General features: G+C 31.0%; 1 protein-coding gene and 1 long non-coding RNA gene across 19 annotated transcripts in view; one reads left to right on the forward strand and one right to left on the reverse strand.

Annotated features, from left to right (window-relative positions):
• Nucleotides 1-2956: 2956 nt before the first annotated feature.
• On the forward strand, nucleotides 2957-15197 carry LOC143232569 (uncharacterized). The gene is made up of 3 exons (XR_013017598.1): nucleotides 2957-3146; nucleotides 6048-6195; nucleotides 15060-15197. It is a non-coding gene; the product is annotated as an uncharacterized LOC143232569 (long non-coding RNA).
• The window catches only part of LOC143232566 (diacylglycerol kinase eta-like), a 92899-nt gene continuing 76575 nt past the window's right edge, over nucleotides 11671-27994 (reverse strand). For 10 of the 18 annotated variants that reach the window (XM_076468139.1, XM_076468148.1, XM_076468147.1 and 7 more), the window contains 3 exons: nucleotides 26922-27017; nucleotides 24265-24387; nucleotides 11671-15118 (listed from right to left, as the gene is read on the reverse strand). In XM_076468139.1, the coding sequence (XP_076324254.1) occupies nucleotides 14999-15118; nucleotides 24265-24387; nucleotides 26922-27017 (339 nt within the window). In that variant the 3' untranslated portion in view covers nucleotides 11671-14998. Of the gene's footprint in view, nucleotides 15119-17063; nucleotides 17211-18950; nucleotides 19682-21371; nucleotides 21905-24264; nucleotides 24388-26921; nucleotides 27018-27994 lie in introns of those variants that run through there. The other 8 variants (XM_076468150.1, XM_076468151.1, XM_076468158.1 and 5 more) reach the window with 5 other exon arrangements.

A 27994-nucleotide genomic window follows, 5' to 3' on the forward strand; every position in this document is an offset into this window, starting at 1 on the left:
CACACTTTTACTGATAATAAGAAAACAACGTTTTGACGTTCCTAGGTCATCTTCAGGTTAATCAAATATATTCTTCAGCTCGAACATCCAGGAACGTTGTCTTCCCACAATACAATGTCCGCATAACAACAGACGCGAACAAACAGCGTAACGAAAGGGAAATTTCGTTCATTCTGTAACTTGTTTCCTATCTCGGCTTACAATACGTCCCGGTTTGAGGGGTATGTCCCGGTGTCCCGTCCGGTTTACTAATTTGTCCTGGTTGAAACTGAAATGTCTCGGAATGTCCCGGTTTTTAATGAAAAGGCATAAGTTCAAAAAGGATAAACGGGAAATGATAAAATCTGCATACAGTCCTGACTTGGTGTTGACAAAAATTAATTTTTAAATTTGCATTTTATTAGTTGATGGGTAGAGGAAGCCATAGTGCTGTAGCATGCAAATTTTCATGGTATTGCATCAGACGAAATTCAGACAGCTGATTCAGTATCTGTACAAGTATAATGCTTCAGCAGTAGGCTGCTAGTTGGGGGACGCGCGTAGCGGCAGCATATGGAAAGCTTTCTTTGAGCAACTTTGTACTTTGTGATTGGTTTATTTATTACAGTATTTATTATATTAGTCATACGGTACATGCTAAATTATTTTCGTTCTTTTATTTTAAAAATAATCCTAGTCTTAACACTCCTACGAAAAGTGGGGCCTAATAGGCCCCAGAGCAACTTGAAAGGTTATTAATTTAAGGCTAATAATTTTGTATTTAAATGAAATTGCCATTTAAATCCATTAATGAATGGATTAACGAGATTCCCACTGTCCCTATCTACTATCTAGCGAAACCACAGCCAAGGGAACGGGCTTGGAGAAATCAGGACTAGAAACGTCTTTTCGTAGGAGTGTTAATGTCCAAAGCTGGTAAAAGAAAGTACACATAAGTGAATTGCAAAAAGAATATCCATTATTGAAAAACATTTGTGGCAGAGAGGGCAGTGTCAAATGTTTCCAGTGTTCATTGGAATTCTCTGTTTCATATGGTGGTCTCTCAGATATAAAAGACCATTTAAAAATTGCTACACATGCAGATAGTTTTTCAATAGCTGCTCAAAGTTCAAGAGTTGATGTGTTTTTCAAAAACTATGCCTGAAGAGATTTACTTGTTGATAGCTGCTAAAGAAGCAACATTTGCTAATCACAGTGCTGTCCATAACGTAAGCTTTAAAAATTGATTGCTTTTCCAAACTGATAGCAAAGTTATTTGAACCAAAGTTCAGTTCTGCCAGAATGAAGAATGAGGTTATTATTCTGAATGCAATTGTTCCTTTAGCAGCAGTAGAATTAAAGAGAGACTTAATGGAGGTACAATTTGTTTCACGTACAGTAGATGCTTCAAACATAAAAGATGCCAAAATTATACCTGTCATGGTGCGATATTTTTTGCCAGAGGAAGAAGTGAAAGTAAATATTTTAGACTTTCAATCGGTTCCTGGAGAGACATCAGAAATTGTGACAAATTGCTTGGTGTCCACTTTAAAAAACATGATTTATCAAAAAAATTGTTGCTTATTGTGGTAACAACTGCAATTCAAATTTTGGAGGTGCAAAGAGAGAGGGAAAAACAATGTATACAGTCGATTGAAGAAAGGACTTAGCAGAAGTATTGTGGGTGTTGGCTGTGATGCTCATACTGTACACAACTGTCTCCAAACTGTAGTTGATGTCCTTCCTATTGAAGTGGAAAGCTTGATGGTCAAAATTTACAAGTATTTCTATTTACACTATGTGATACACACCTAAAAGAATTCTGTAATTTTGTAGAAATTGAGTACAAGAAGGTTCTCCAACATAGAAATACGCGATTTCTGTCTTTGTTACTAGCTGTTGAGAGAATTCTCCAGATTTATGAAGGACTGAAGTCATATTTTTATTCACAAGAACAGTGCCCATTGTTGATAAAGATTTTTTTAGAGTAAATGTGGAGAAATGTATCTGTGGTTTGTTCATGGATAAGTAGGCTTGTTCAACAAAGTAATTTTAGCCATGGAGAAAACAAAAGTCACTGCAAGTGATATTGTTGCAAAACTTAAGTTGTAAACCAACCTGAAAGACGAAATAATTTTATTCCCGTTGGTACAAAGAAAAAACTCAGTTTGCTAAAGGAAGAGAGAGGATGCCAGGTAGACTTGATTAGGAAGGGATTTACCAGTTTTTATTATTGCTGCCTGTTTTACATTGAGCTGTGTGAAAAGTTTTGATGGTGGGGAATACTTTGTTTAGATAAAAGACAGTGTTTTCATGTGGCCTGACATAGAAGCAGTTGCTGAAAAAATTAATAAAACGCTTGGAAATGTTGCAATCAATGTTGATGATCTATTTGATTAAGTTGTTCTTACTAAATCCTTATGGTCATCGAAATGTAACAAGTGGAAAGCAAAAGAAATAGGTTGTGAAGAAAAAGGGATAGAACTTTTCAACCACTTCAAAGATCAAAGTGTTTCTGTAACTAATTTCAGGCAAGTTATGGAGTACATTTTTTGTTTACCAGGTACTTCTGCGCTGTTGAAAGAGTATTTTCAGTAATGAATAGCATTTGGTCTTAAGAAAGAGGTCTAATGAATGAATCAACAGTAAAGGGACTGTTGCGTTGTAAACCCAATATTGACGTCATTTGCATTGATTTCTTTGAAAAACTGTAAACTAATAAAGATTTTTTGAAGAAAGTTAATTCAAGTGAAAAATATGAATGGTCACAAAAAGTGTTCAGTGAAAAATTAATGAAATTTTGATGTTCATTGCCTTGCTGAATTTAAATAAATGTTAGAGATATAAAGTACTAGTATTCTTTTTTTTTTATGGCAGCATTAAAGCTTAAGGGGAATTAGGTTATGAAAGCACTTCTTTATTATACTAGTGTCGATACCTATAATAAAAATTGAAAACTGTCCTGGTTTGAGGCTTGGAAATCATAGTATGCCTATCTCTGCCTAAACCAGTATGCAGAACGATTATTTGTGTTTGTGACGGGCTTTTGTTGTTCTAAACCTGTAAATATGAACAGTTGTTGTGTATTTAATTTCACCAATACGTTGAAAAGACCTGAACTGTCCTATTTAATATCCAGTCTTCTATCTTTCTATAAAGCAACCATTGTAAGTTAGTAACCATAAAACAAATATCTGTAGGATTCTTTTCCTAAAACTGCCTTAAGACAGTTTGTTTATAATTGTTTTATAAACTAGTTCAACCTGATAGTCTACTTTTTAGTGCATGTGTTCCCACTAAAAAGGAGAGTAGAGTTTTGTATCTGAAAGCTATCAAAGGATCACAGGAAGCAATAGCAAAACTATGGGAACCAAAGTCTGACCATAATTGTGTGTGTTCAGCTCGTTTTATATTATTGTCTTCCGATTTTATTTTTTGCCACAAGGTAATTTTACACGTCTGGTACTGCACACTGAATCATTCTCTCGGGTTTTTAATTCACGAGATGACAGGGTGGCGACAGAGAAAAGAATTAATCCCCATTGTAACTTTAGCTGATATCTCGTTAATGACCGAGAAGAGTCGGGTACATTTTGGATCTCTTCCTCTTAATATTGGTTTGTTTTGATTTTCACGTATAGTTCCTTTTAGCAGTTATGTAACGAAACTTGTCACAATTACTACTTTTAGAATAATTAACTTTTAACATGCTTGTCTGGAAAACTAAATAATCGTTAAATATTATATCACCAAATATATAACTTAAACTAAACAGACTTGTACAACTAATAATAAGGCCTTCTTCAATAAAATTATTTATATATTTTAAATACTTTATATAAAGACTGTTCTTAGGTCACACACAAGTCTCCTTATTGTGGTCTGCACCAACATTTGTAGTTCATTCGTTGGTCTTTCTTCACATAGAGCATATGATCAGATTTAATTTACTTTGACAAGATCCCTTGTCTTTGTCTTGATCTTGGGTTGCGTAATATATCTTTGGACTAACACAGTAAATTCTGTACCTCTTTCTTTTGGTTGTTAGTGAGTTCTTCATTGAGATAGACATCTTTGTACACCTACAAAATAGCCTTAGGCCTAATAGATCTTCATGTTCTAGAACAAGGTCACTATTTTCAGTTTTTGCTTTTATGACTTGCCATGTTCATCTGTCTCAGTAGCTGCACCCCTTAGGCCTTCTTCCCTCTGAAAGTCCCTCTTCAACAGATTGGCATGGTTCATCTTGGTCATCTTGTCCACTTTCACTTTATAGTTCATTGCATTGACCACTTCCTGAACCTAAAAAGGCCCTTTCCACTAAAGAATGAGTTTGTTGCTAGCTGTTGGTAACAGAACTAAGACTTTCTGTCAAACCTTGAAATGTCAATTCTTGGGCTTCATGTTATAGAACTTCTTTTCACTGTCTTTTAGAGGTTCATTACAGAATTTCTTTCTGGTCCTCTGTTTTGCAAGTCTCTTTTCCACTTATCTTGTGCTCGACTTTCTCAGCACTATCCCAGAGTTTTTGCACTGATAAGTCTTCACTGTTTCGTTCAGCTCCCACAGACCTATATTCGAGATGTAGCCTTTTGATACTTTGAAGGGTTTGATGTATTACTTACTTTTATCCTCTGTAACTCTAGTGGTGATTGCAGATTATTCTTTCATTTTTTTTTCCATCTGGTTCCTTTAAAATTCTACTGTGTTATATTTTCACGGATGGGTGGTTTCATACATATGGCCTCAAGGTCTCCCCCATAGTATGAAGTGTCCAGCTTTATTCATGTTATGGGAAACTTTCTCACTGTTCCATCAATCAGCACACAATGTACTTTGCATGTCATTAGATACAAGACTGTTTCTCACTGCTGCAACTATTGCACCCAATATTAATCATGGAAATAGCATTTCCTTTTCATGATGAATTTGGCAGGTTGTCTGTATTATGTTTCTTCTGGCAGCAGCATCTACAGTGATAATCACTCTTGTCTTGTTTCTTGTTGGTAGCTCCAGCTGCTTTATGTTGGAATTTATGCTGTTGCTTGTTAGTGAGTTTTATATATTTATAAAATATTACTTGTGATTACTCCTTTGCAATGTGCCTCATTTTCTAACAAATGTAGCACATCTTCTCCCTTTTGTCCATTGACCTACTGTCACCTTTGGTAATTTCTTGCTTCTGGTCAGCCACCACTGGTTTCAACTTTAACTGTACATCCTTGGACTTGCCAGTTACATTCTCTGCATGGGCTTCCATATACTGTTTTGCCAGCTTGATCATCTCGGGAACAGTGACATGTCACTTGAGCACATGATCATGAAAACAATTTTTGCAAATGGCCATATCATTCCATCTTGTGAAATATCCCAGTAGACACATCACAAACTGAAATACAGTTTCTCCAATGTCAGGTTTGACTTTGTAAACTTCCAAAGGAAACCTTCTTCAGTAGATTCATAGAATTTCAGCAAGACCACTTTTAACTTTTTACAGTTCATTAACTGGTTTAATGCTTGCATATAATTGCAGTCTTTTCCTGTGAGAAGTAGGCTGAAACAGACTGGCCAGTCACCTTTGTCTCAGTTCTGACTTTGGGTGATTCTTTCACATCTCTCTAAAAAGCATCCACATCATCTTTCTGTTCATAAAATTTGGAAAACTTGGGTCAGCTGGCCCTGACACCATTATCATTATTTGGACATTCCTCTTTCTGTGTGGAGTTCTTAGCAATATCAATTTTGCTCCAATTCTTATTTCCAGTTTCTTCCTCTTTTTTTCTTTCACAATTTGTGCTCATATTCTCCTCTATTTCCAGTCTTTCCTTTATCTCATTTTCTTCTCTCTTCTCTACCTGCACTATTCCTGCTCTAGTCTTTTGTTGTTCTTCAGTATTTTTTTCTAGCTCCACAAATTTGAGACCAAGACACTAACCTCTTTCTATCCATTTATCAAGATCTTTTGATATGGTTTATCTTGAGTAATTGTGATCTCTATTTTTGCTACAATTACAATTTTGCACATTTAGGTTTACTTTCAATGTCATTTATGTCTTCTTTTATCACAGTATAATCGTGGTTGGTGCATCAATGTCAGTTTTATGGAGGATGAGATTTTTACAGTAGATGTCTGTAATTTGTTGGCGATGAATTTAAACAATAAAAAGGACAGCACACAACCCACTTGAGTTACTATATATTCAAAACAAGTTAAATGTAAGTACAAAAATTTGTTGTACTATTGATTATCACAGCTGGATCTAAAGCTTTAAATAATTTTATTTTCTTATCAAAAGTCCACACATGCTAGTTCAATTTCTTTAATACCCAGCAGGCAAAATGAATTATGCTTCTCCACTTCTCGTTTTCACAATAGAATCAGTGATAAATCTGTTTACGGTACCTTGTTAATTACCAAATTTGTATTTAAAGTTTTAAATGTCTCCTTTTCATCAAAGTGCACACAGGCAGGTTCAATAACTTTATAATACCCTCTGACAAGACAAATTATTCTCAATGATGAGAAACCCACTTGAAATAAAAATGTATCTCAGAACGGTTGGTATGGGTATTAACGCTTTTACTGATAAGGAGAAAACAACGTTTTGACCTTCCTAGGTTATTATCAGGTGAAACTTACTTTAGATACTGCTAGTTATGGCTACAGTAACAATTACGTAGTATAACTTTCACTAACTCAACTTGCTGTATCCACAGTATTGATACCAGGAAAGGAAGAATCTAGAACTCTCTAGTAGAAAAAACCTTGCACAAAACTAGGAATCTTCAAGTTACTTTAACTGTGGTACTAGGCTTTAGTAATACTGTTAATCTGCATACACAGCATATGACATTTACAGTTATGTAACGAATCTTGTCACGACTATAGCTTTTAAAATAATTAACTTTTATCATGCTTGCCATGAAAATTAATTATTCATTAAATATTAAATAAACTAAATAATAACCCTCAGACTAAACGGTTTTCTGTTTACAACAAAATCTTATATATAATAACCTGAAATAATATTCCTATAGACCAACAAACACATTAGGTAAAAAATCCAAACATTTTTGACTGAATTTGAATGTCATGAGATTACATAATAGAAAACAAAGCATTAAACAGACTGTAGGAATGCCGATTCAATATATGAAAAAACAAATTATCGTGATCTAAATTTAATTACAAAACTAAACAGGATTCCAAACTCTGACCTTGCAGTTGCAGTTAAAACTACTGACTTATGCTACAAAATATGTCATACTTTAGAACGTAGAAAAAGCAATATCCAAACAAACATCACAAAATATGAACAAAGTGCTTTTAAAAGAAGGATGGTGTATTGTAATATTACCAGCTGGAAAGGGGGGAGAGTAAATCAAAGTAAAGAAGAGATCTTTTTCCTTTTATTCAAACAAACATATTCTGAACTATAGCAAGACCTGTTATCATCTATTGAACAAAAAATAATTTTTAATATTTCCTCATTTTATTTATCTCCCTTACATCATAAAATATGGCTCAATTTGAGCACAAGGAAGATTTTAAAGTACATCTAAATTGCCAAGATTAATCAAACCAGTTTACAAGTGAGCTTGAAAATGAGTTAAATGGATTTTACTTAGGTTTCTGATGAAAATGATGCTTTTATTGTAAAAGAACGGCCACCAAATGTGGTACTTATAATGAATGACATCCAGTGGGAAAATTTTACAGTAACCATGAAATCAAAACTCACCAATGAAAAGAAACACAAGAGAACAACTTACAAAATATATTTAATCACAGTAATGTGTCTCATCAAATATACTCCATTTACTAAGTGGTCCATAATCCTATTGACCTTTAACTGTTTAATGGAATTGAAAAAAAGTCTTTAAAACATATACAGCAAACAAGGAAAAAGCAAACTAGAAATTACAGCTTAATTTTACACAAAAGTTTAAATGTGTAAAATACCAGAATTTAACACTGCACATGTAACCAACTATTCTAAACAGAGACAAACACAGACACAAATAGTTTGCAAAATTTATCAGTTTCCACTATTTCCTGGCATCTAGTGCCAGACAATCCAAATTCAGCAGAAAACACTTAAATCATTTGTTCATGAGTCCATGATTTCCATGCAGTTACATGACAGAATATGCACTTTCATCCCCACTTGTGCATATTCTGTGACTTTGACAAAGTTACATTCAACATGGTATTATAAATTTGATACCAGATTTATTAATGGTTCATTTTACCTTACATTAATGATTTTGCAAGAGTAGAGAAAACATCAGCTACAATATATAGGGAAGCTGAAAAAATTGCTGCAGGTATGCATTTAAGTCATTCTATAGGTTATGTAAATACAATAGTCAAAACAAGATGTTTTGAAGCAACATTTTTTATTCTTATTTTATTCTTTTATTCTTAAGATGAATTCTTAACATGAATAATATTATCTTCTACTCTAATTTATCAGTTTGAGGCAGATTGACTTCATCGATTCACATGCATATTTTTAGTTCAGATACTTTAACAAATCTAATTGTACTAGTTACTAAATGCTAGCCACAGGAAATTAGTCACATGGAATAATTACATGCACATTTGGTTAAAGGATGGAGACATAACAAGTTTCACCTTACCACTTCCTGCTTGTCATAGCTGTAGCAACATGCAACGATACTGCTGGACAGCCAGTGTCAGCATGGGCCTATATAAACACAAAGTTATGTGCAAAGCATTCAACTCTTCTGTTCTTGTAACAAGCTAGTTACTGGCTTATCCAGGGTACATCAAATTTAGACTATGAAATAGAACAAGAAACTTGCCATTTTTGTGATGATATCTCTAGAAGATGGGTTAGCAGACTTAGTCCATTCACTTTAACTTACACATAGCTCCAGCAAAGGGAATCATCAGTGCTGGATATGCCTATTTCTATGATTTGTTGTACAGACCATCTCAGTTTATCTTGACAAATCCATAGTCAGTCTTGCCTACACAATGGCTTTCCATCCATACCTTCAAGCTCACCTAATCTGCTTAAAATAAACTGATTTGAGCAGCAGTACATTATAGACCAGGCTGTAGTTTAGTTTTATCAGCATGTGAACACAAAGAGATGCCTGTCACAATGCAGGAACTCAGAGCATTCAACCTAGTTAATGGCAATCAGTGATGTCGAGAAAACCCACTTGCAGAGAAATATATATGCAAAAACGGCTCGTTTGGGTTGAGAAAATATTTTACATAGAAGAGCGAACAACGTTTCAACCTTCTTCTGTCATCATCAGGTTTTTTTGTGAAGGTCGAAACGTTGTTCGCTCTTCTATGTAAAATATTTTCTCAACCCAAACAAGCCGTTTTTGCATATATATTTCTAGTTAATGGTAGTTAGTTCCATAACACTGAGGCATTATTTTGGATAATAATTCAGAATAAGTACGAGAGAAAACAGTTTGGAGGAATCAAAGACACACATCACTTGTCACTCACTTCTACAACAATTAAGTGTGGTAATTTTTAGTAACTCAAGGAATAACTTAGCTCATGGCCATTTGTTCTCCTCAAAATCAAGATGTTAGTAAATCTAATATGCAAGACACATGATGTGATTTGTTACAGGTGACAGGAAAGAGACAAGACACAGTGTTTAAGTCAATATAATACTGAAAAGTTCAAGTGAATGTATGAAAAGAATTACAGCAAATTAAAGGAAGGAAATGTAAATAAATGAAAAAAAGTTAAATTATAGCACATAGATTTTGTTGGTAGAAATACAATAAAAAAAATATTTTAACAGTAAATCTTGACTCTTTCAGAAAACAAACCAATTTCCTCAAACAGTAAAGTAAATCACTCTTGAAAGCACTGAACTATACTCACATTACATGTTTTCTTTGAGACTGACTGATATTATAAAATGGGGATTGAAATATGGGAACATCTCTGTTCCATGTGAGAGTCATAAACTAGTGCTCTATACACACAGTCAGATTGAGCACAATATAACTACCCCACAAAACTGTAGATAAGTTTCTTGAACAGTCACACTACAAAAATTACAATTCAGGCTAAACTGAGCACGTTCTAAACTGGATTTAGGATGTTTCATATGAGAACTTATAAACATTCATAAACTGTGTAGGTATGAAGCAGGCAGCCACTAGACAGCAAAAGTAATAATCACAAAAAAGAACATGATAAAATAATACTAACAATCAATTGAAAACATGTAAATAGAATAGAAAAAATATTTATCAAGTGAATTAAGTTATGTTTCAATATTAGTAGTGGATAATGCAAGACTGATACAAAACAAGTTTTATCAGAATACATACTATTCAACAGAAATGTTATTGTTTAAGAATGGTGATCTGATAAATTCTGGCAATGGTCAACTTAAAATATATTGTAACATAACTCATGTTAATGAGTCTTTGTACTGGATAATATGAGACATTTAAACAAAATAGAATAGGCATAGAAACCATACCAATCAACTGCACGTTATCTTGTTTACAATGGTAGCCTAATGTGACCTTGTTCTGCACAGTACTTGTTCAGAGCACAAAATGAATGTAAATGTAAAGTACAGTAGTTAAATAAGTATATGCATGATTAAACTAGTATGTATGCATGTCATCATGCAGCTGCTTGTTGCATACTGCAAGCATGTTACACAAAACTGATCTAAGTAGTATTCAACTACATGTTATTTGTGTTTACATCATTTACCCCATAAGACATGGTAAGAAACAAAATGAAATAATTTTAAATAAAACAGATAAAAAAACAGCATACATTTGTACAATGAACATTCATTTTTACATTCACAACTAGAGTGTAGCTAAAATTCTCTCTTATTCCAAAGACAGAATCTTGAACTCTGATGCAATGGTTACTAGCCCAATGCAGGTACATTACAAGATGAAATGGGCAGTCAGGAGTTTCAAGAAGTTCAGCTATAAATATTAACACATTTATTTGCATAGTTTCTGGACACTCTGTACTCCCAACAGGCTGCAAATGCAGTCTTCTGCAAGCACACAAAGTGACAATTTTAATTCTTTATCAAAAACTTTTATATTGGTCCAAAAGACTTGGACTTGTACTCTGTGAAAGTATGACATTTATATGTGAAATACACTCTCATCTGTAGTAACAGTGGTCATATTTTTAGAAATCAGAAGACAGTTCCAAGTGACCTATTATGTTTACACAAAAGTTAAAATTTTAATTGTTTTATTAATGTTTAAAATGTCATAACTTTTCTATATCAAAAGACAAGAGCTAACAAACAGCACACCTAAGTCGTGCAATCACATCTTCCAAAATATATCAAGAATAAGTGTAACAGTATCTGTGGTACTGGAAAACACTATTTTTAATGTACTTTTACATATGTGTTTAGTTCAGATAAAAATATTAAAAATTTGCTGTGTATTTTTAGAATAAAAGATACATATATATATATATGCATTTTGTTTCCAAAACTTCAAGATCCTGAAATTGAGTCTCTGTTTTCCCAAAACTTTGTTTTCCAATTACATTTCATACACCAAAAATACAAGCAACAACTGCCGTCATAATTCACTATGATAAATGTTATAGCTCTCAACATTTGTTTGTTTTTACTACAAGTGAAACATCAGCACAGTTGTGCATTCCATCATCCTATCACACACATCTTCATTTGTTTATCATTGTTAGCTATGCGTTTTATTTCTGCTATAACATTGTTAATAATTTCAAACAATAAACCATATTTTCAAACATAACCAGCTATACTAATTATCCTGTTATACTTTGCCATATCCACAAATTCAATAAAATATACTGTTTTATTACATGGCTTGTATTTGTTTTTTTGCCAATAACAGTGTCAGGCATTAATCATCTTTCCCCTGGTAATCAGCTTTTCAAACAAAACCATTTATATTCTGCTAAATGTCATATCAAATAGCCATATTTTCACATTTTATAATAAAATATATATTTTAATTTTAAGGCTTGTCTTTTATTTATGTTAATAACAATTGAAGAATTACCATCTTTCCATCAAATATGACTACCTATATTCTGTTAATTACCCTGTTAAACTTTATAACATCATCAACTGTGTATGAACAACAAAGAAATACTTTTGTTATTAGACTTGTCAATTTATCATGTTTACAACAACATCACATTTCATCTATCAACTAACCTATCAAAGACTATTATTTAAATTATGTTCACTATCCTGTCCAACAATAACCCCATTAGTTTAGATAAAGAAAAAAAACACATTTTGAAAGACTTGTATCCATTTTTAATAACATTCCTGCATAATACGGTCTTATTTAGTCATATGTACTTTTAGAAAATATTGGCAAAAAAAAGAAAGAAAGAATATACTTTACTGGAAGAGAGTTCTGAATAAAATAACAGCAGAAAAATTTAGAATATTGAACTTCAACATACATCATCTCCTTTATAATGAAGTTATAAAAACATTAAGCCTAAATAAATTAGTTACAAATGGACAAGTTATATTAATATACTCTTCAAAATGTTTAAAATTACTTCAGTAGCATAAAGTTTTCAAAAAAATTACAATATTCAAATCAAGAAACTTCACTTGGTATTCACATTTTAAAAATCAGAGGAATGTGAAGTAGTTATGGTTGAACATGCATTTACACATAATTAAACATATACAAATATTTTTACAACAATTTCAAGATATATGTATATATATATGATTCCAATAACAAGAAGAAAAGTGCATCAGTTCATGATTGCCTTAAATTATAGACAAACTATATTTGACTAGACATTTTCCACATATTAATGTATACTCTAAAAGTCAGAACTGAAAAACAGCAACAGGTAAAACACATGCATCACCTTGTACCTTTCACACATAGATAAATATTAGTACACAGATAACAGGCTGACAGATAGCCTGTAGAATTAACAAAAGATAATATCTGAAAGTAGTATGCATGCCATAGTTTTTATTATTTTATCTAGTTTTAGTTGTACAACCTACCATTATAAACAACAAGCATTTTACAGAAAATACGATAATCTAGGTGATTATAATGTGAAGCAAATGTAACTAGTAAACCTTAAAGGTGTTAGCACCACCCCTAAACAATGATCACCAAAACCTTTTTAGAAATACTAAAGTTGCAGAAATATTTACTGCTAAATGTAGAGTAGTTAGTTTTTATTTTGTTCATCTCTTGTTGAGCACAAAACTATACAACAGGTTATCTCTGCTACATTCACTAGAATATCAAAACCTGATTTTAGCATAATAAGCCTTTAGACCTATTACTGAGCCTCTGGGGGCTGAAAAACAAAAGGCAACAAATGGCCCAACAAAATTTACTCTGTACAACATGATGAAAACAAAAAGTCTATAAGAATTGTTTTAAACAATATTGCCAACAACAGATATTTTCAAAGTTAGATATGCACAATAAAAAAAAACAAAAAACAATAACATGATATACAGAGATAGAACAGTAGCTCTGTGTAACAGCAGGAGTACAGAAGATCTTCACAAAACTTCTTACAGAATTATTACTTCTTAGTTGAAAGATGAGACATTAACTCAATGTAATACAGACAAGCAATTACATTTAAAGCAAAATTTCACAAGAGTAAAACTTATAGAAATAAAAACATTCAGAACAAGGAGGATTTGAATAAACTTAGTGATGGCAATCAGAAATCAGGCAATTGTTCTGAAGTGTTATAATGATACTTGAGTGCTCATAAAAAACTTAAATTTAATACTTATTGTAGTTATATGTTACAAATTATCATAAGAACATAAATATCCTTATATTCTACAATGTATATTTTTTATATACAAACCCCTAAAAAAATTACATACTAATGATTGCTATGCTACATGTGGCTTAATTTTATCAAGTTGTTTTTCAAAAAATGAAGACTAGAATTAAATGATCAGTAATTATATTCCAGCACATGATTTTTGTAAAGAGTGAAATTAAACTCTTATTTCAAATGGGAAGCTCCACAACTTTAAATAGTCTGTTCCGAGCTTAAGACATTTAACATATTTTTGTACTGTATGTTCCTAGTGAAAGACATTATTAAGGCCTTCTGAATGTTCAGACAAAAGTGTTATTACAGCAAACTTGCAAAAATAAGTGAGAGAGAGAGATTTCTTATCTGACCTCTAGAAAGCACTCAGGTAGGTAGTTAACAAAGACATCCATACCAAGTAAACTTATTACCAAGTTTAGAAAGCAAAGTTTCTTAAAAGCCACTAGACACCAACATAACTTACCACAACTACTCAATATGTATAACAATTTATAGTCCTCTTATACATATCTAATGTAAATCACTGATGAAAATTGCAAAGTTAAAACAAATACACTTAGTTTGTACCTAGACTCAGGAAACACTCAAGCTTTTGAAAATTAAAACATTATACATATTTCTAAATACATATAAATATAAATCAAAATTAAAATGATAATTTCTAGAACAATTATAAAGAACATGTTAAACTAAGTATTTTTTCTTCAACCTTATCTGCTTGAATAGGTTCAGTACTGGTTACTTTATTGTTCTTAGATGTTAGTATTTGCTTTAACACGATATTAGAATAACCACTTAAGCTACAAAACCACTAACAGTTTAAGAAAAAAGTTATAGTTTTACATTTGTTCTCTTTCTCATTTATATGTATATATGTACATGCAAATGGTTAAATCCTAAATATCCTTCTCTAAAATAGTTCTCAACAATATTGATTCTTCAACAATCCAAATGTTACATCTTTTTGAACAAAAACTGTTGTACACAAAATATTTTTAATAAATAGCAAAAATTTAAACGTTCATCAGTTTTCCCTTTATCTCCAAATATTTCTTCTGTTTTATATAATAGTAAAATTTAAATAATGAAAACTTCCCTTTTAATATAAAATACAAAGCTTTTAAAAACTCTCACATTTTGGCACCATTTTTATAATGCAAAGACTACAATTCATATAAAAATGAGTACTTTTTTTATAATTGCTAAAACAAAGTTTTTTGTTTGTATGTAGGGATTGGTATTCCTTATAACATGTGGAATCCTCTTGATGACCTTCTTCACTCCCAGGTTCTATAAAGAAGAATTTTTGAATTAAGATTACAGACTTATTACTAACTAGCATTTCTTTACAGTAGTTATAATAACAATTGTAACATATAAAGTAGACATTAAAAAAACATTCTAGACTTAAACTTTGCAGTTATGTTACATCTGGAATAGTTATTGAAGGTTATAAAAATCTGAAGCTAGCTCTATTTTATTGATAAAATATAAGGGCCTAAAATAGCTGAAAGAAACTTTTAAGTTTGGTCTTGTATTTTAATTTAAAAAATTCCTTTGCCAAATAAAATGCATTAACTTTTCAAAATTTCCAGTTCTGACTTGATACAAATAGATATTTATTTGTTTGTTTTTTTGTGCAAAGCTACCCAAAAGCTATCTATGCTAGCCATCCCTAATTCAGCAGTGAAAGACTATAGAAAAGGCAGCAAGTCTTCACCACATATTGCCAGCTCTTGGGCTACTCTTTTACTAACAAATAGTAGGATTGACAGTCACATTATAATGCTTCCATGGCTGAAAAGGCAAGTATTTTTGGTGTGACAGGGACTTGAATCTGCAACCCAAATGTGAGTCAAGCATCCTAACCATCTCGCCATACTGGGCCTAGAGATATTTAAATACTATACAAATAACCTAGATTAGACTTTAGCACACTAAAAACTTTAAAACTGTGATATGCAGAGAACTTCCCAAAGTAAGAATTGGCTTCTTCAGGTGTAAAATGAAAGTATATAAAAAGTATATTCTCTGGTGTAAGAGAAGAAAAGTAAGCATAGATTAAACAAAAAACAAAAGAGAAGAAATATGCTTTGGAACTGGACTTTGTACAGGTTACATATACAATACAGAAAAAAGGTAAAAATAAACATGGAAATTAATAAATAAAATTAATGTGCCAAAACAGAAACTTCTTAAAATAAGGTGGAAATGGCTGATAATTATTAACAAGTGTGTAGAAAAGAAAAAAAAGTGAATTACATGGAGTGAAGATGTTAAGTATTAAAATCACCATATCAAAATCAAGGTTTATACCACAGGGATTGGCAGTATATGGCAACCCATTAACCCTCTCTGAATTATTTATCAGATTTACATGAAAACACATTTTCAATACCTATAAAGAACTATACAAATGCCTAGAAAATAAATAATAGCTGAAGCCACATTCACTAATGACAAACTAACTTTCAACATCTAAGGAAGTTTTTTTTTTTCCAATAATTTTGACTAGTACCTGAAATACACAAACCTGATATTCCCAGTCATTCTATTATTTCCAACACAAATGTGGTTTTGAAATGTTACCCATTTATGATGACCATCACATAATATACATCTCTACTCAAGTACATTCTTACATCATAAAATCAACATATTTAATCAGTTACATTTGGGAAAATGATAAAGATCAATTCTTCCTAACAGCTTAGTTTGTAATTTTTTTTTACCCTAACTTTAATATTCCAAACTATGGATCCATAGAAACTGCTTTATGAAATTTCCTTAAATTCCAAAATTTCATTTGAGTAGACAGACTCATTTATCTTTACATAATTTCTACTTTAATTACAAACATTATACCCAGTCTAATAGCACTAATATTAGAAGAATAATGACCTTTGCCTGAAACTAGCTGATAATAGGTAATATTTAAAATTGGTTATTGTGAAAAAATTCTGTTAGAAAATATACAACAATGGCTTGATCAATAGCCTTTGAAGAATCAATGTTAAAAATCTTCAAAACTTTTCGCACATGCCAATTCTTTCAAACACATTAACTACAAAGGTGCAATATCAGGTTTTCTGTTATTTACTTACACACTTCTAAACATTATTATAGTATATGTAAAATGCAGTGAGCTGTAATTTTCAATTTATTTTATGTAAATTCATTCATTTAAATATGTTAAAGCTAAATTTTCTATTATATGTTTTTCTAATTATCTCACTTTTCTTTCCTTGGGATGCATGTTGTTTGCCAGTTCTGTTACAGTTAAAATAACTGTCATACCTGCTATATACTTCATGACATGAGGTAAACCACAATCTCAGTAAGTAACTTTCATTGCTTTGATTTCCTCATTCCAAGTTCAGTCCTGACAAAAGAAACTTCAGTGTGGAAAAGTGCTTGAAATAAAATTCTGGTATTCTAAGTACACTGTGATCATACACATTCTCTCATATCACATGTATCATTAATAATTCTTAAAGTAATTCATGAATAAATCAAATAACTTGTAAGGCAAGCTTTACTGGAAATAAACTAAGACAACTAAACAAGATTCCATGATGTAACCCAGTATGAATCATAAACAGATATAGGTTGTTTAATTCTCCTTTCTTGAGAAAAATCTTTTCAAGATTCTTTCAAGAATGCTTCAGAACCAGATCTACTTCCTTACTAGTAACTCTAGTTCATAAATTTTATTATATTCTTTACTTTCTGTCAAAGCATAACCCTTGGTAAGTCAACATTTTTAAAAATATACAAATGCTATAAAACAGTAGCCATGCTTCTTAGTTTTGTCTCATCATATTGTAATGACACCTTTAATTTTGTTAATTAATTTGGTAAAATTTAACGTGCGATAATTTTTGTTTCTTTTTCAATACTAATTTACATTTTTCAATCACTTACTGGTCTAATTCAAGCGAAGTTGTAAAATAACCAGAGAACAACTGTTAAAAAATGATGTTTTTATCTAATTCAAATTTTCTTTGTATGTGATGAAAGTAAATAATGTTCAGCCTTAGGAAGAGACATTTAAAAGCAGTAAGAAACTATCTTGTACAACTTCTTTAGATAACTTGTTTAATGGATAAAGTTAATTTAGCTGATCAGGGAAAAATTGCAATAATTGAGAACTAGATAAAACCTTCAAATGTATAAATCTATGTAACAAAGTCAAAAATACAACTGAAAATGTATAAATGACAATTTTCATTTTATCTGCTTTAATGATAAAGGGGTTTTAAAAGAAATTCTGGTTAGTTAATTTATATACAGTTTTAGTATAAATATTTGATCCAGAAACTCAATGAGATTTTCTTGTTTTAACTGTTTTGGTTCATTGTTATAGACAATGAATGCTACAGCAAATTAATGGAGTGGGAGGACAAAGGTCATGAGAAGATGCTGTTGACTGGACAAAAAAACTTTTGTTTGCCTTTTGAATTCAGGTATGTTTTCTTGGCTCACTTCTTTGTTTTCATCATGAATAGCTTGCCAAGGATTTTTCTCTAGGATGGAAATCTGATGAGCTATAAATTGATCTTACAGAGACACTGATTCAGTTGTCTGTGCAAATATGCACACTATTTTTCATGTTATATCTAAATAAATCTCTCTATTTCTCATGTAACTTAAAACGTAGTCAAGTTATCAAACACAGATTACTCTTCTTATTTCCTGATTGAATCTGATGTTATTAATGGGTCAGACTATCTCATACTCGTGAAAAAAATTAGTTCATCTAAAAATACCACACATCTTACGTATGAATTTTAATACTGGTGATTACCACTACTTTAAAAAAATAACATCAGAAAGTACATCTTTTCTTGACTTGAAACTCACTTTAAAATTCCTAATTAACACAATGTAATGTATACCAGTTAATTTACATCAAGCATTCTCATACAAAGATAATGAAAACCATCATTTAGCTTTGTCCATGTATCTATAAGGAATATACACCCTTGTGCAAATTAATTAAAACAAGACCGAAAATTACAATTTTTTCAATTTTTTGCGTTTTATTTCTGAGAATCCAAAAATTACTCACAAATTAATACATGATATGACCGCCTTTACTTTTCAGAAGATCATTAATCCATTTTGGCATCGAGTCCACGAGTTGACTGCAATCTTTACTAATTTTTGGATCGTGGTACCACACATCAATTATGGCCTCAATTAGCTTATTTTTCAGAGTACAGTCTTTTCCCTGAAGTCTTTCTTTACAAATTGCCCAAAGATTTTTAATAGGATTTAAGTCTGGAGAGTTTCCAGGCCAGTCCAACACCTTTATTTGCATTGTAGTCATAAAATTCTTCACAAGTTCGATGTGTGGCATGGAGCCAGATCTTGCTGAAAAATGCCAGATCCATATGGAAATCTCTTTTTCAATTCTGGAATGCCTCTCCTTGCAAAACTTCGATGTACTGTGGTCCTCGCATCATACCTCCTATGATATGTAAGCCTCTGATGCCATAGTAGCTGAAAAAGCCCCAAAACATCTTTTTCAAAGGATGTTTTATGAACTGATTGATGTGAGATTCTCGAAGTTTCTCACCTGGAGATCTGCAAACATGCAGAATTCTATGACCCTGTATGAAGAAATGAGTCTTGTCACTGAATAACACCTTCCTCCATTGTTCTTGCATCCAGTTCTTGTATTTCAGACCCCATTGATACCGTTTTTTCTTCATTGAGTTGGTAAGTTGTTTTTTGACTGGTCTCCTTGCCCTTCTAACGCAATTTTGAATGACGTAATATTCCTCAACATTTCGTTATATATCCCAAAAATAGATCGACCGTACTGCAAAACACAGCTAATGACTCCATCTGTGTAAAAAAATGACTATTAAAGGAAATTAGTAGGTCCAGCAAGCCTACACTGGCTGCCATGCTGAAAATATTGTAAAATGACCATTTGTTTCAATTAATTTGCACAAGGGTGTATATATATATATATATAATTTACAATTGAAAGAAACATCTTGAATACTTGTCTATACCACAAGATTTGAAATGTACTCTGAACAGATACATTAAATCTTTTTCTACAGTAGCTCCAACAAAAAAAGCATCAGTGTTATAGATCTTCGAATAAGAATCACTGTCTCTTACACTGTAAATGACTTGTACAAATAGTGTTTCAACTATAAAATATGCATTCTGAACCTCAGTTGCCAAATCAAAGACTACTAGGACTAAGAAATAACCATCTCTAATTTTGAACTACTGAACAGAGGGAAGGCAACAAACTAGCAATACTCACTGCTACTATGGCTTTTATCTGCTCTTTAAAATAGATGACAGGACTTACTATCACTTTTATAATGTACCCCCACAGCTGATTGTGACAAAAAAGCCTTCATCAGCAACAACAAACAATAGCTGAAATCTATAAAACACTCTTCTAACTGAAAACACATACTGGAACAGTCAATTATAATTTGATTTCAATTACTATTAGTCTTATTGTGATATAAAATTACCATATATACCGACTAATACTTGACATTTTGTTAAGAACAGTCTGAAAAATTTCTGTGAGCTAAATATATTTTCATTTGTATTATAAAACAAACTTATGATTAATTAAGTTCAAGTTATTTGTGATGATCAGGAATATATTTGATGCAACTATATATATATATATCAGAGATGGCTCATATGGGCATTAAAAACTATTATAAATTGACTAAATCATTGCTACCAGTCACCTTTAGATATACAAAGTTTTTGCAGCTGCTATATTGTTATATATGGTTTACTTGTTTTTCCCAGCAATAAAAGTAGAGTTAATTAGAATACTACAAATAAAACTAAATTTTGTCCTACACACATTTTGACTGAACTGACTATGATTTCACTGTTAGGTATATATTCTATGTTAAAAAATAATTTCAGTGAAAATGTTGTTCTGTATTTCTATGTTACACATCTTAAGAAGTGATTTAAGAATTACATCTCCTCTGTGTTTACTGTACAAGATCATAGAAATGATATTTGATACTTATAGAATTTTAACATTTTAGCCTGGTGAAGTAGTTTCAGATAAATACATGCTATTATCAAAACCTTCCTTGTGGTCATTCCTAACTTTAGTAATTTTGTTCAATATAGTTTTTGTATAGGTCTACTATGTCATATTAATACAGTCTACTCTGACAGATTTTTTTTCTCAAAATCCCCAAGCTCTGTTACACATACATATTACAAAAAAAACTCTTTTTAGATTCAGAAGTTTATTTTATCATGATTTAAATTAATATTTATTTACATGGGAAGGAACTGGGGCCAAAATGGGGAGAGAGTAAAAGCAAAAAAATTGAAATTAATTAATGTAAATGCTGTGTGTATAACTATATCTCACAGAAGAAAAAAAAGTGAATGCAACTGCTCTGCACAATCCCGCCTATGTTTATTTCCATACATTGGGTTTATACTGCCTAATTTGAACAATCACTTGTTTATATTATTGTATTGATGTATTTCTGTATACATACATAGGTTTGATACAACCTACCTTGAGGTCTCTTCTCTCTCTAGACTCAGTATTTCTGGACACCAAATGTCATGTTTGATGATACTTTCTTCATACTCTTCCACTTGTGGGAACTTCTTCAGCATTCTATAACCAACTACTGGAGGTATCCCACTTTCTGAAAACTGTTGATGTATCAAAATGTTTGTTTTCTGAGGAGTCAGCTTACACTCCATAGCCTTTCCCAACACACTCAACTGTTTGTCTCTTGTAGTTCCTGCTTAGTGGTCTTTGCTGACTTTCTGAATTAAAATTTAAAAGGAAGCACTCAATTATGACCTTGATATTTTGGTCCATGACAGTAATAAAAGGCAGAAACTGAGTGCTGGATGAATGTGTTCAGAACATACAAGGAACCACTAAGTTCCTTGAATAAAAGGATGTATTAGTCAATGTCCAACCATCATCACCATCTCAACCTGAGAAAAGCACTAACAGTCATGCAGATACATATTTTACAGCAAGGAAGGACTGCTCCACTTTCACCAATTTCCCCTCAGGATTTACTCGGAGCTCTAAAGAGTAAGTATGCAAATGAAAACTACAGACAAGCATGCAAAACCCAAACAGGAAAACTAGAAAGTCATATCTAACAACTTTTCAAAAGTGTGGAAATGATTAAAATAGCTGTAATATTTAAACAAAGTGTTGAACTTAGAGCATATAAAAGACTGAGTTAAAAAGCATGAAATGTGAAATAGGTGAGTACAAGTGCATGCATACAAATGTTCAGACAAACAGCCATAGATTTCATAAAAAATCAATTAGTGTGGCAGAAAACAGAATTGGATAAAATGATATTAAAACTATCAACTGTCAACAGTAAATTATTTCTGTAAAACTAGAATTTACTTACATACACTTAAGGACTTAAAATCAATTTGCAGTTTTATTTTTGTAAATGAAACTGAACATATCAATTCATTTAAATTTTTTTAATTAGCATTTAGTAGTATGTAAGCAAGTTGTACATCATATCTGTGTTACCCATGTTGATAATAAACAGTATAAGGATTGGCTAATACAGAACTTGGTGTTGCATTTTTATACAGTTTAAAACTATTTAACACACAGCCTGGCTTAGGAAATTCAATGTGACTTTAGCCATAATTTAAGCTTATTCAATTACTGTTAGGCTGAAAATTAGCTAAATAAAAATAACTCTAGTGGATAAGAAACTGAACATTTAACATTTTCATTGCAGAAGCATTTATGTGTAGATTATGCATAGATTATTGAGAAATGTACAAAATTAATTTTAATACCACTGAGTCAGCCTCCTGGGGCTCAGTTTTCTCCTTTCAGAATCTAACCTATGGGAAATCTGTGTGATGCTTGCTAGTTGTGTAATCTTTTACCAAGTAACACATATCTTGTTATTAAATTAATATAAAACAGAATCTTGCAGTTTTTGACATTTCATATAATTAAGCATACATATCTCAATATTAATTTAGAAAGAACCTACAAATTCATAGTTTTTATCATTTAATATATTGCTTTAACATTTTTTGATTGGTTATGAAAAAAAACCCTTGAGAATTTTCTTCAGAGACATCCAAGACTGAATTGCTTTATGTGCTTTGTCTAACAAGCTCTACCTCTAATATAATTTATTTAAATTTATAAAACAAATATATGTACATTTTTCAAGGACAATTGTCAAAAATTGTCAGGTTTATATTAATTTAATGCTCAAACATCATGTAAATGCTTACTTTGTTCCTGATGATAAACTAAATAAAGGAATTCCCTGACCTGATTGTTTACTGAAACATTAAATTTCTTATAATTTTTTCAAGGGTATGCTAACTTTTTTAATACATCAAATGGTTCAATAACTTTTCATCTTGCACGATTTATATTTCAACCTTGTTACAGATATCTAACAAATAAGGAAAAGGTTAACATTAAACTAAACAATTTGGTATCAGTCTCATAAGCTGTTTACTGAAGTTGTATCAAAAGTTAACTAAATATTTTCATTTAAAAAATACCATTAAAAATATAGTGTCATTCAATACTTGGTTAGTTTCTAATTAATGTCTGGTCACAAATATTTTGAAGTATAACTTCCCAAAGTGACATGGTTTACTTATATTTTCAAAATCCTTATCTTAGATGGAGCTACAACAACTAGGTTAAAAATCTTCATATTTAGAAAATGTTTAATCAACTTAAAAATAAATACCCTAACAAAAAGGTAACAAGGTTAATCCTCATCAGCACATCTGGGGTCCACATAGACCCCAATGACTTTTCTGATTGTATATCTTTTTTTACACAATAATTACAAAATTTATATTGATTCATGGAATAATCAGACAGAAACCCTGGATTAATGCAACACTATTGTTTCTGAAAGAGGCAGTCAAGAGTATGTTGCTATAGTTTAATATTTTTCTGGGATGCAGGCAGACCCCATATTATCATTGACCATCACTATATATGTATATATATGCAACTTGCTCAGTAGCATATGACACAAATTTCTAAATGTTTATTTCACTACTTAGGCTCTTATGGAAAATAATCCATCAAAATAGTACAGCATTACCTTGTCTGCTTATAACATAATTGTGGTAAGAACATTAATGCATCTTATTGCTCAGTAAGTGTTCTCTGTGATGACTGCTTATAATACCTTATTTTATATAAACTTTCTTCAACAATTGTTGAAAATTAAAAAAAATTATCCAGAAAAGCTGCCTAAGCACATTAGATTGTTCAAGTTTATTTATGTTATTTTCATATGCCTTAATTTTGAAGAATGAGACAACTTTATAGAAATAATTACAATTCAAAAGCAACAAACAACAACATTCAAAATTAAAACTTAATCAAAATTATGATTATAAAAATACAGAAAACTTACCATATGCTCCTCTTTATTCTCCAAAAAATGAACTATGCCATGAATTTCTGTGCATCTTTTAAGTTCTAGGCTTACAGCTGATAAAGTAGAACTTAATCTTTCTTCAATATCTGCTTTTACATGCTGTAAGAAAAAATAAAGGTATACATAAACAAAAAAAATCTGCTTTCATCAATACATATTCCTTATTGTTCATAGAATGATAGTACATATATCTCCTTTTTAACAAAGTATGGAAAAAACAACAACCAACTAATATTAACCAACAAGGGCAAAAGTTATTATGCACATAAAAAAGGAAAAAAAAAACTTAAACATGCAGTGAACAGTCAATAAAATGAAACGGATTAGTTAAAATGGTTAAGTCCACAATAAAATTACCTTAACCCATTCACAGCAGCTGGGACAAATATTTTCCAGTGCATTGGGAAATATACATCTCAGGTGCAGTGTAAGGATTAAGTGCACAGCTTTGCTGTATAAAGTTAGGTATACAAAAATATATAGAAACCTATAACAAAAAAAGAGAAACAGTAAATGAATTGATTTTGTGTTCTTTTATGAAACAATTTTGAAAACAAATGTTCCCCAACTACAAATGAGAAAAAGTATAAAATATTAATGGGCAATTACACAGAACTTCTTTTGTCATGACTGCATAAAGGCAGGACATTTTGATTCAATAAGGTCTTTCAAAAGGTTCAGAAATACAGATCTTAACATGAAGTAATTGTTGATATTTAATTTCATCTACTTGTTTTCTCACTTCATTCTTATTTAAACCTTACTGGTCTTTTAATGGTCTCATACATGATTGTTAATATCTCTGCTCTGAACACATTGAATTGGTTGTTAATAATGTTTTCTTTATAAGCTTAAATTTCTTGCCAAAAGATGTTCATTATATCTGCAGTTTTAAAACAATAAAACTTTTTATTCAGCAAATCTTTTTAACGTAACATGTCAAGATTACGTGCTGTTCGAAGTGTTGGCATTTAACAATGTCTCAGGTAAGTACTACAATATTTCATCCCTCTATAAATAAAAAATAGTGTATCTTTAGCTAAGTATATTCACAATATTCTTAAAACATTTTATAAAAGTGTTTACTTAGTATCTTTATAAATAGGGCATGAAAGGTTATAAATATGCAGTAATCCTTGATCTTACACAAAGATTACATACCAGAGCAGTGGCTGTGGAAAGGATCAAGTTTGCTTGATCTTGTTTCTATATTGCATTCCTAAGGCATATATCATATTGAAAAGTTAAGACTTCTGCACGTTAGCATCAGTTAAGGATTCATCTCCCTTTAATATTCGATACTATACAAGAAACTTTTATATTCACTTTAACAGTGCAATACCAGAATTCTTGTTGCACTCTTTGCAATTTACAGCTCCAGTTCCAGTTGTTAGAGTAGTTCTCTAAAATGTGCTTCAGGCACAATGTATTCTTTGTGTATATAAGTGTACATATCTTCCTCTTTTTGCATGCACTCTTGCATTTAAAGATTTCCTTTGTTGTTAGTGTTTAATTTATTCTTTACACAACATTTCCAGAAGCTACTGATTATTGTAGATTACCTTTTAATTCACCTGTCAGAAATCATTATACCTGAATATCACAAAAGTATTACATTTGATATTTTTATCAAATCAAAGTCACAATAATGAATATCAAACAACAAATTTTGTGGTGTTGCTATTACATATTCTATGGTTCACTCTATTGCAAGCTGAATATATATAGGTCCTAATCTCATTGCCCATATGACTGACACATTCAAGTATAATTGTTTTTGCATATATTATTCATAAAAAAAATTAATTAGTCATTCTTTTAACATGCTCTTTTATATTTGTTTGGAATTACTTTTTTTTTGGCACACAGTTTCTCTGATTAATGTTTAAACATATTTAATAATTATCAAATTCAGCAATGCATGCAAGCCTTTTTATACCCAGTCAGAAATGAACTTTTTCTTTTCATGATATTTATAGTCAGATACCACAAAATTTGTATACAAAGCATTCATAATATCCTTGAATGGTCTAAAATTACTAACTTTTGAATACAGAAATTAATAATAATACCTGTATGAACTTTTATATACAATGCTTTATTAATGCTGCAATCATAAATTAAAATTATGCATGTAAACAACCTTATCTCCAAACAGGCATATAAAGAAATATTAATGTAACTAAATCAACACAAAATAATCCGAGATTATTAACACTGAAAAATAATCTTCCTAAAATTATAAGGTCACTCAGGTTTAACATGAGCAATTTTTCTTGCACAGTATACCTGTCTCAAGTGTGGTAGAAATTTATCAGCTACAATTATCAGTTACAGAAAAAACAGTATACCTATTTCAAGTGTGGTACAAGTTGATCAACTACAATTGTCAATGGCAAAGAAAACAGCATACCTGTTTCAACTGTGGTAGAAATTGATCAACTACAATTATAATTATTAGTTACAGAAAAACAGTATACCTATTTCAAGTGTGGTACAAGTTGATCAATACAATTATCAGTTACAGAGAAGATAGTATACAATTTCAACTGTGGTAGAAATTGATCGACTACAATTATCAATGAGAAAGAAAATAGTATACCTATTCCAAGTATGAAAAAAAGTAAACTTACAGATTCCTCTACTTTTTCCTGGAGAAACACTGAAGTTTTGTGACATAGCTTTCGGGCACTCTGGACGAAATCACTAACTTGTTGTCTGAGATTGTGCTAAATCACATAGATTACCACTTATTAATAATTTTAATGGACCAGAAGTTTAAGTTATTTGAGAAACATCATTACTTCAGAACGTTTTACGTCAATACATATTTAAAGTTGAAATTGCACAATCTAACTTTCTCTTTGTTTGTGGGGAAAAGGGGAAAGTTGAGGGAATCTAAAAAAGTAAGAACTGCAGTAAATGTTCATAGTTAAAAATTTTGGACATAATTAACAATTTCAATTTGAACTTACAAAATTTAAAGTAAATCTAAATTTCTATTTAACAGGAATGAATTTTTTCACAATTCAGAAAGAGATCTTAGGTAAATGTGAAAATCATAACATACAGAGAAACAATAATATAATAATAAATAAATGCAGGTACAATTTGATAAGCTATGATGGTGTACAGTTATTGTTAAAATTACTGCAAGGAAAAAAATAATTAGATCACCCAAATGTTGACCTCTAAGGCTATTTTTTTCTTTAATAATTTCATTGAATATATGTAAGAAAAAGGATTTTTTATATAATTCTGGATATTAAAAATTCACAGAAAAAATTTAAAATGCAATGTACAAGAAAATACTAACTCTACAATCTCTGTATAGAAAAATCCAGGTAATTGTATGAATGCTTATAGTATGGAAAAAAGTAGCTTAAAAAGTAAAGAAAGACTATGGTAAAATATCGGTGAAAATGTAATATGGAAAAATATTCAGAATATATTTTTAAAAAATAGTTCCAATCAAAGTCCAAATGTAAAGTACTGGTATGTTTTGATACATTGCTTAAGCATTGAGGTGTAGAAAGTAGAGCTGCTTTGTGACAAAAGTGTTGTCTATTTGATTAAATGTGTATCAATGGTAAGAGGGCCCAGGTTGTGACAATATCAGGAAAAACAACACCTCTAAAGTCTGTATGTAAAGGATCTATTGAACATGTCAAGAGATAATATTCATAAGAAAATGTCATTAAAATAC

Source organism: Tachypleus tridentatus, chromosome 11 (assembly GCF_004210375.1).
Source record: "Tachypleus tridentatus isolate NWPU-2018 chromosome 11, ASM421037v1, whole genome shotgun sequence".
Classification (NCBI taxonomy): Eukaryota; Metazoa; Arthropoda; class Merostomata; order Xiphosura; family Limulidae; genus Tachypleus; species Tachypleus tridentatus.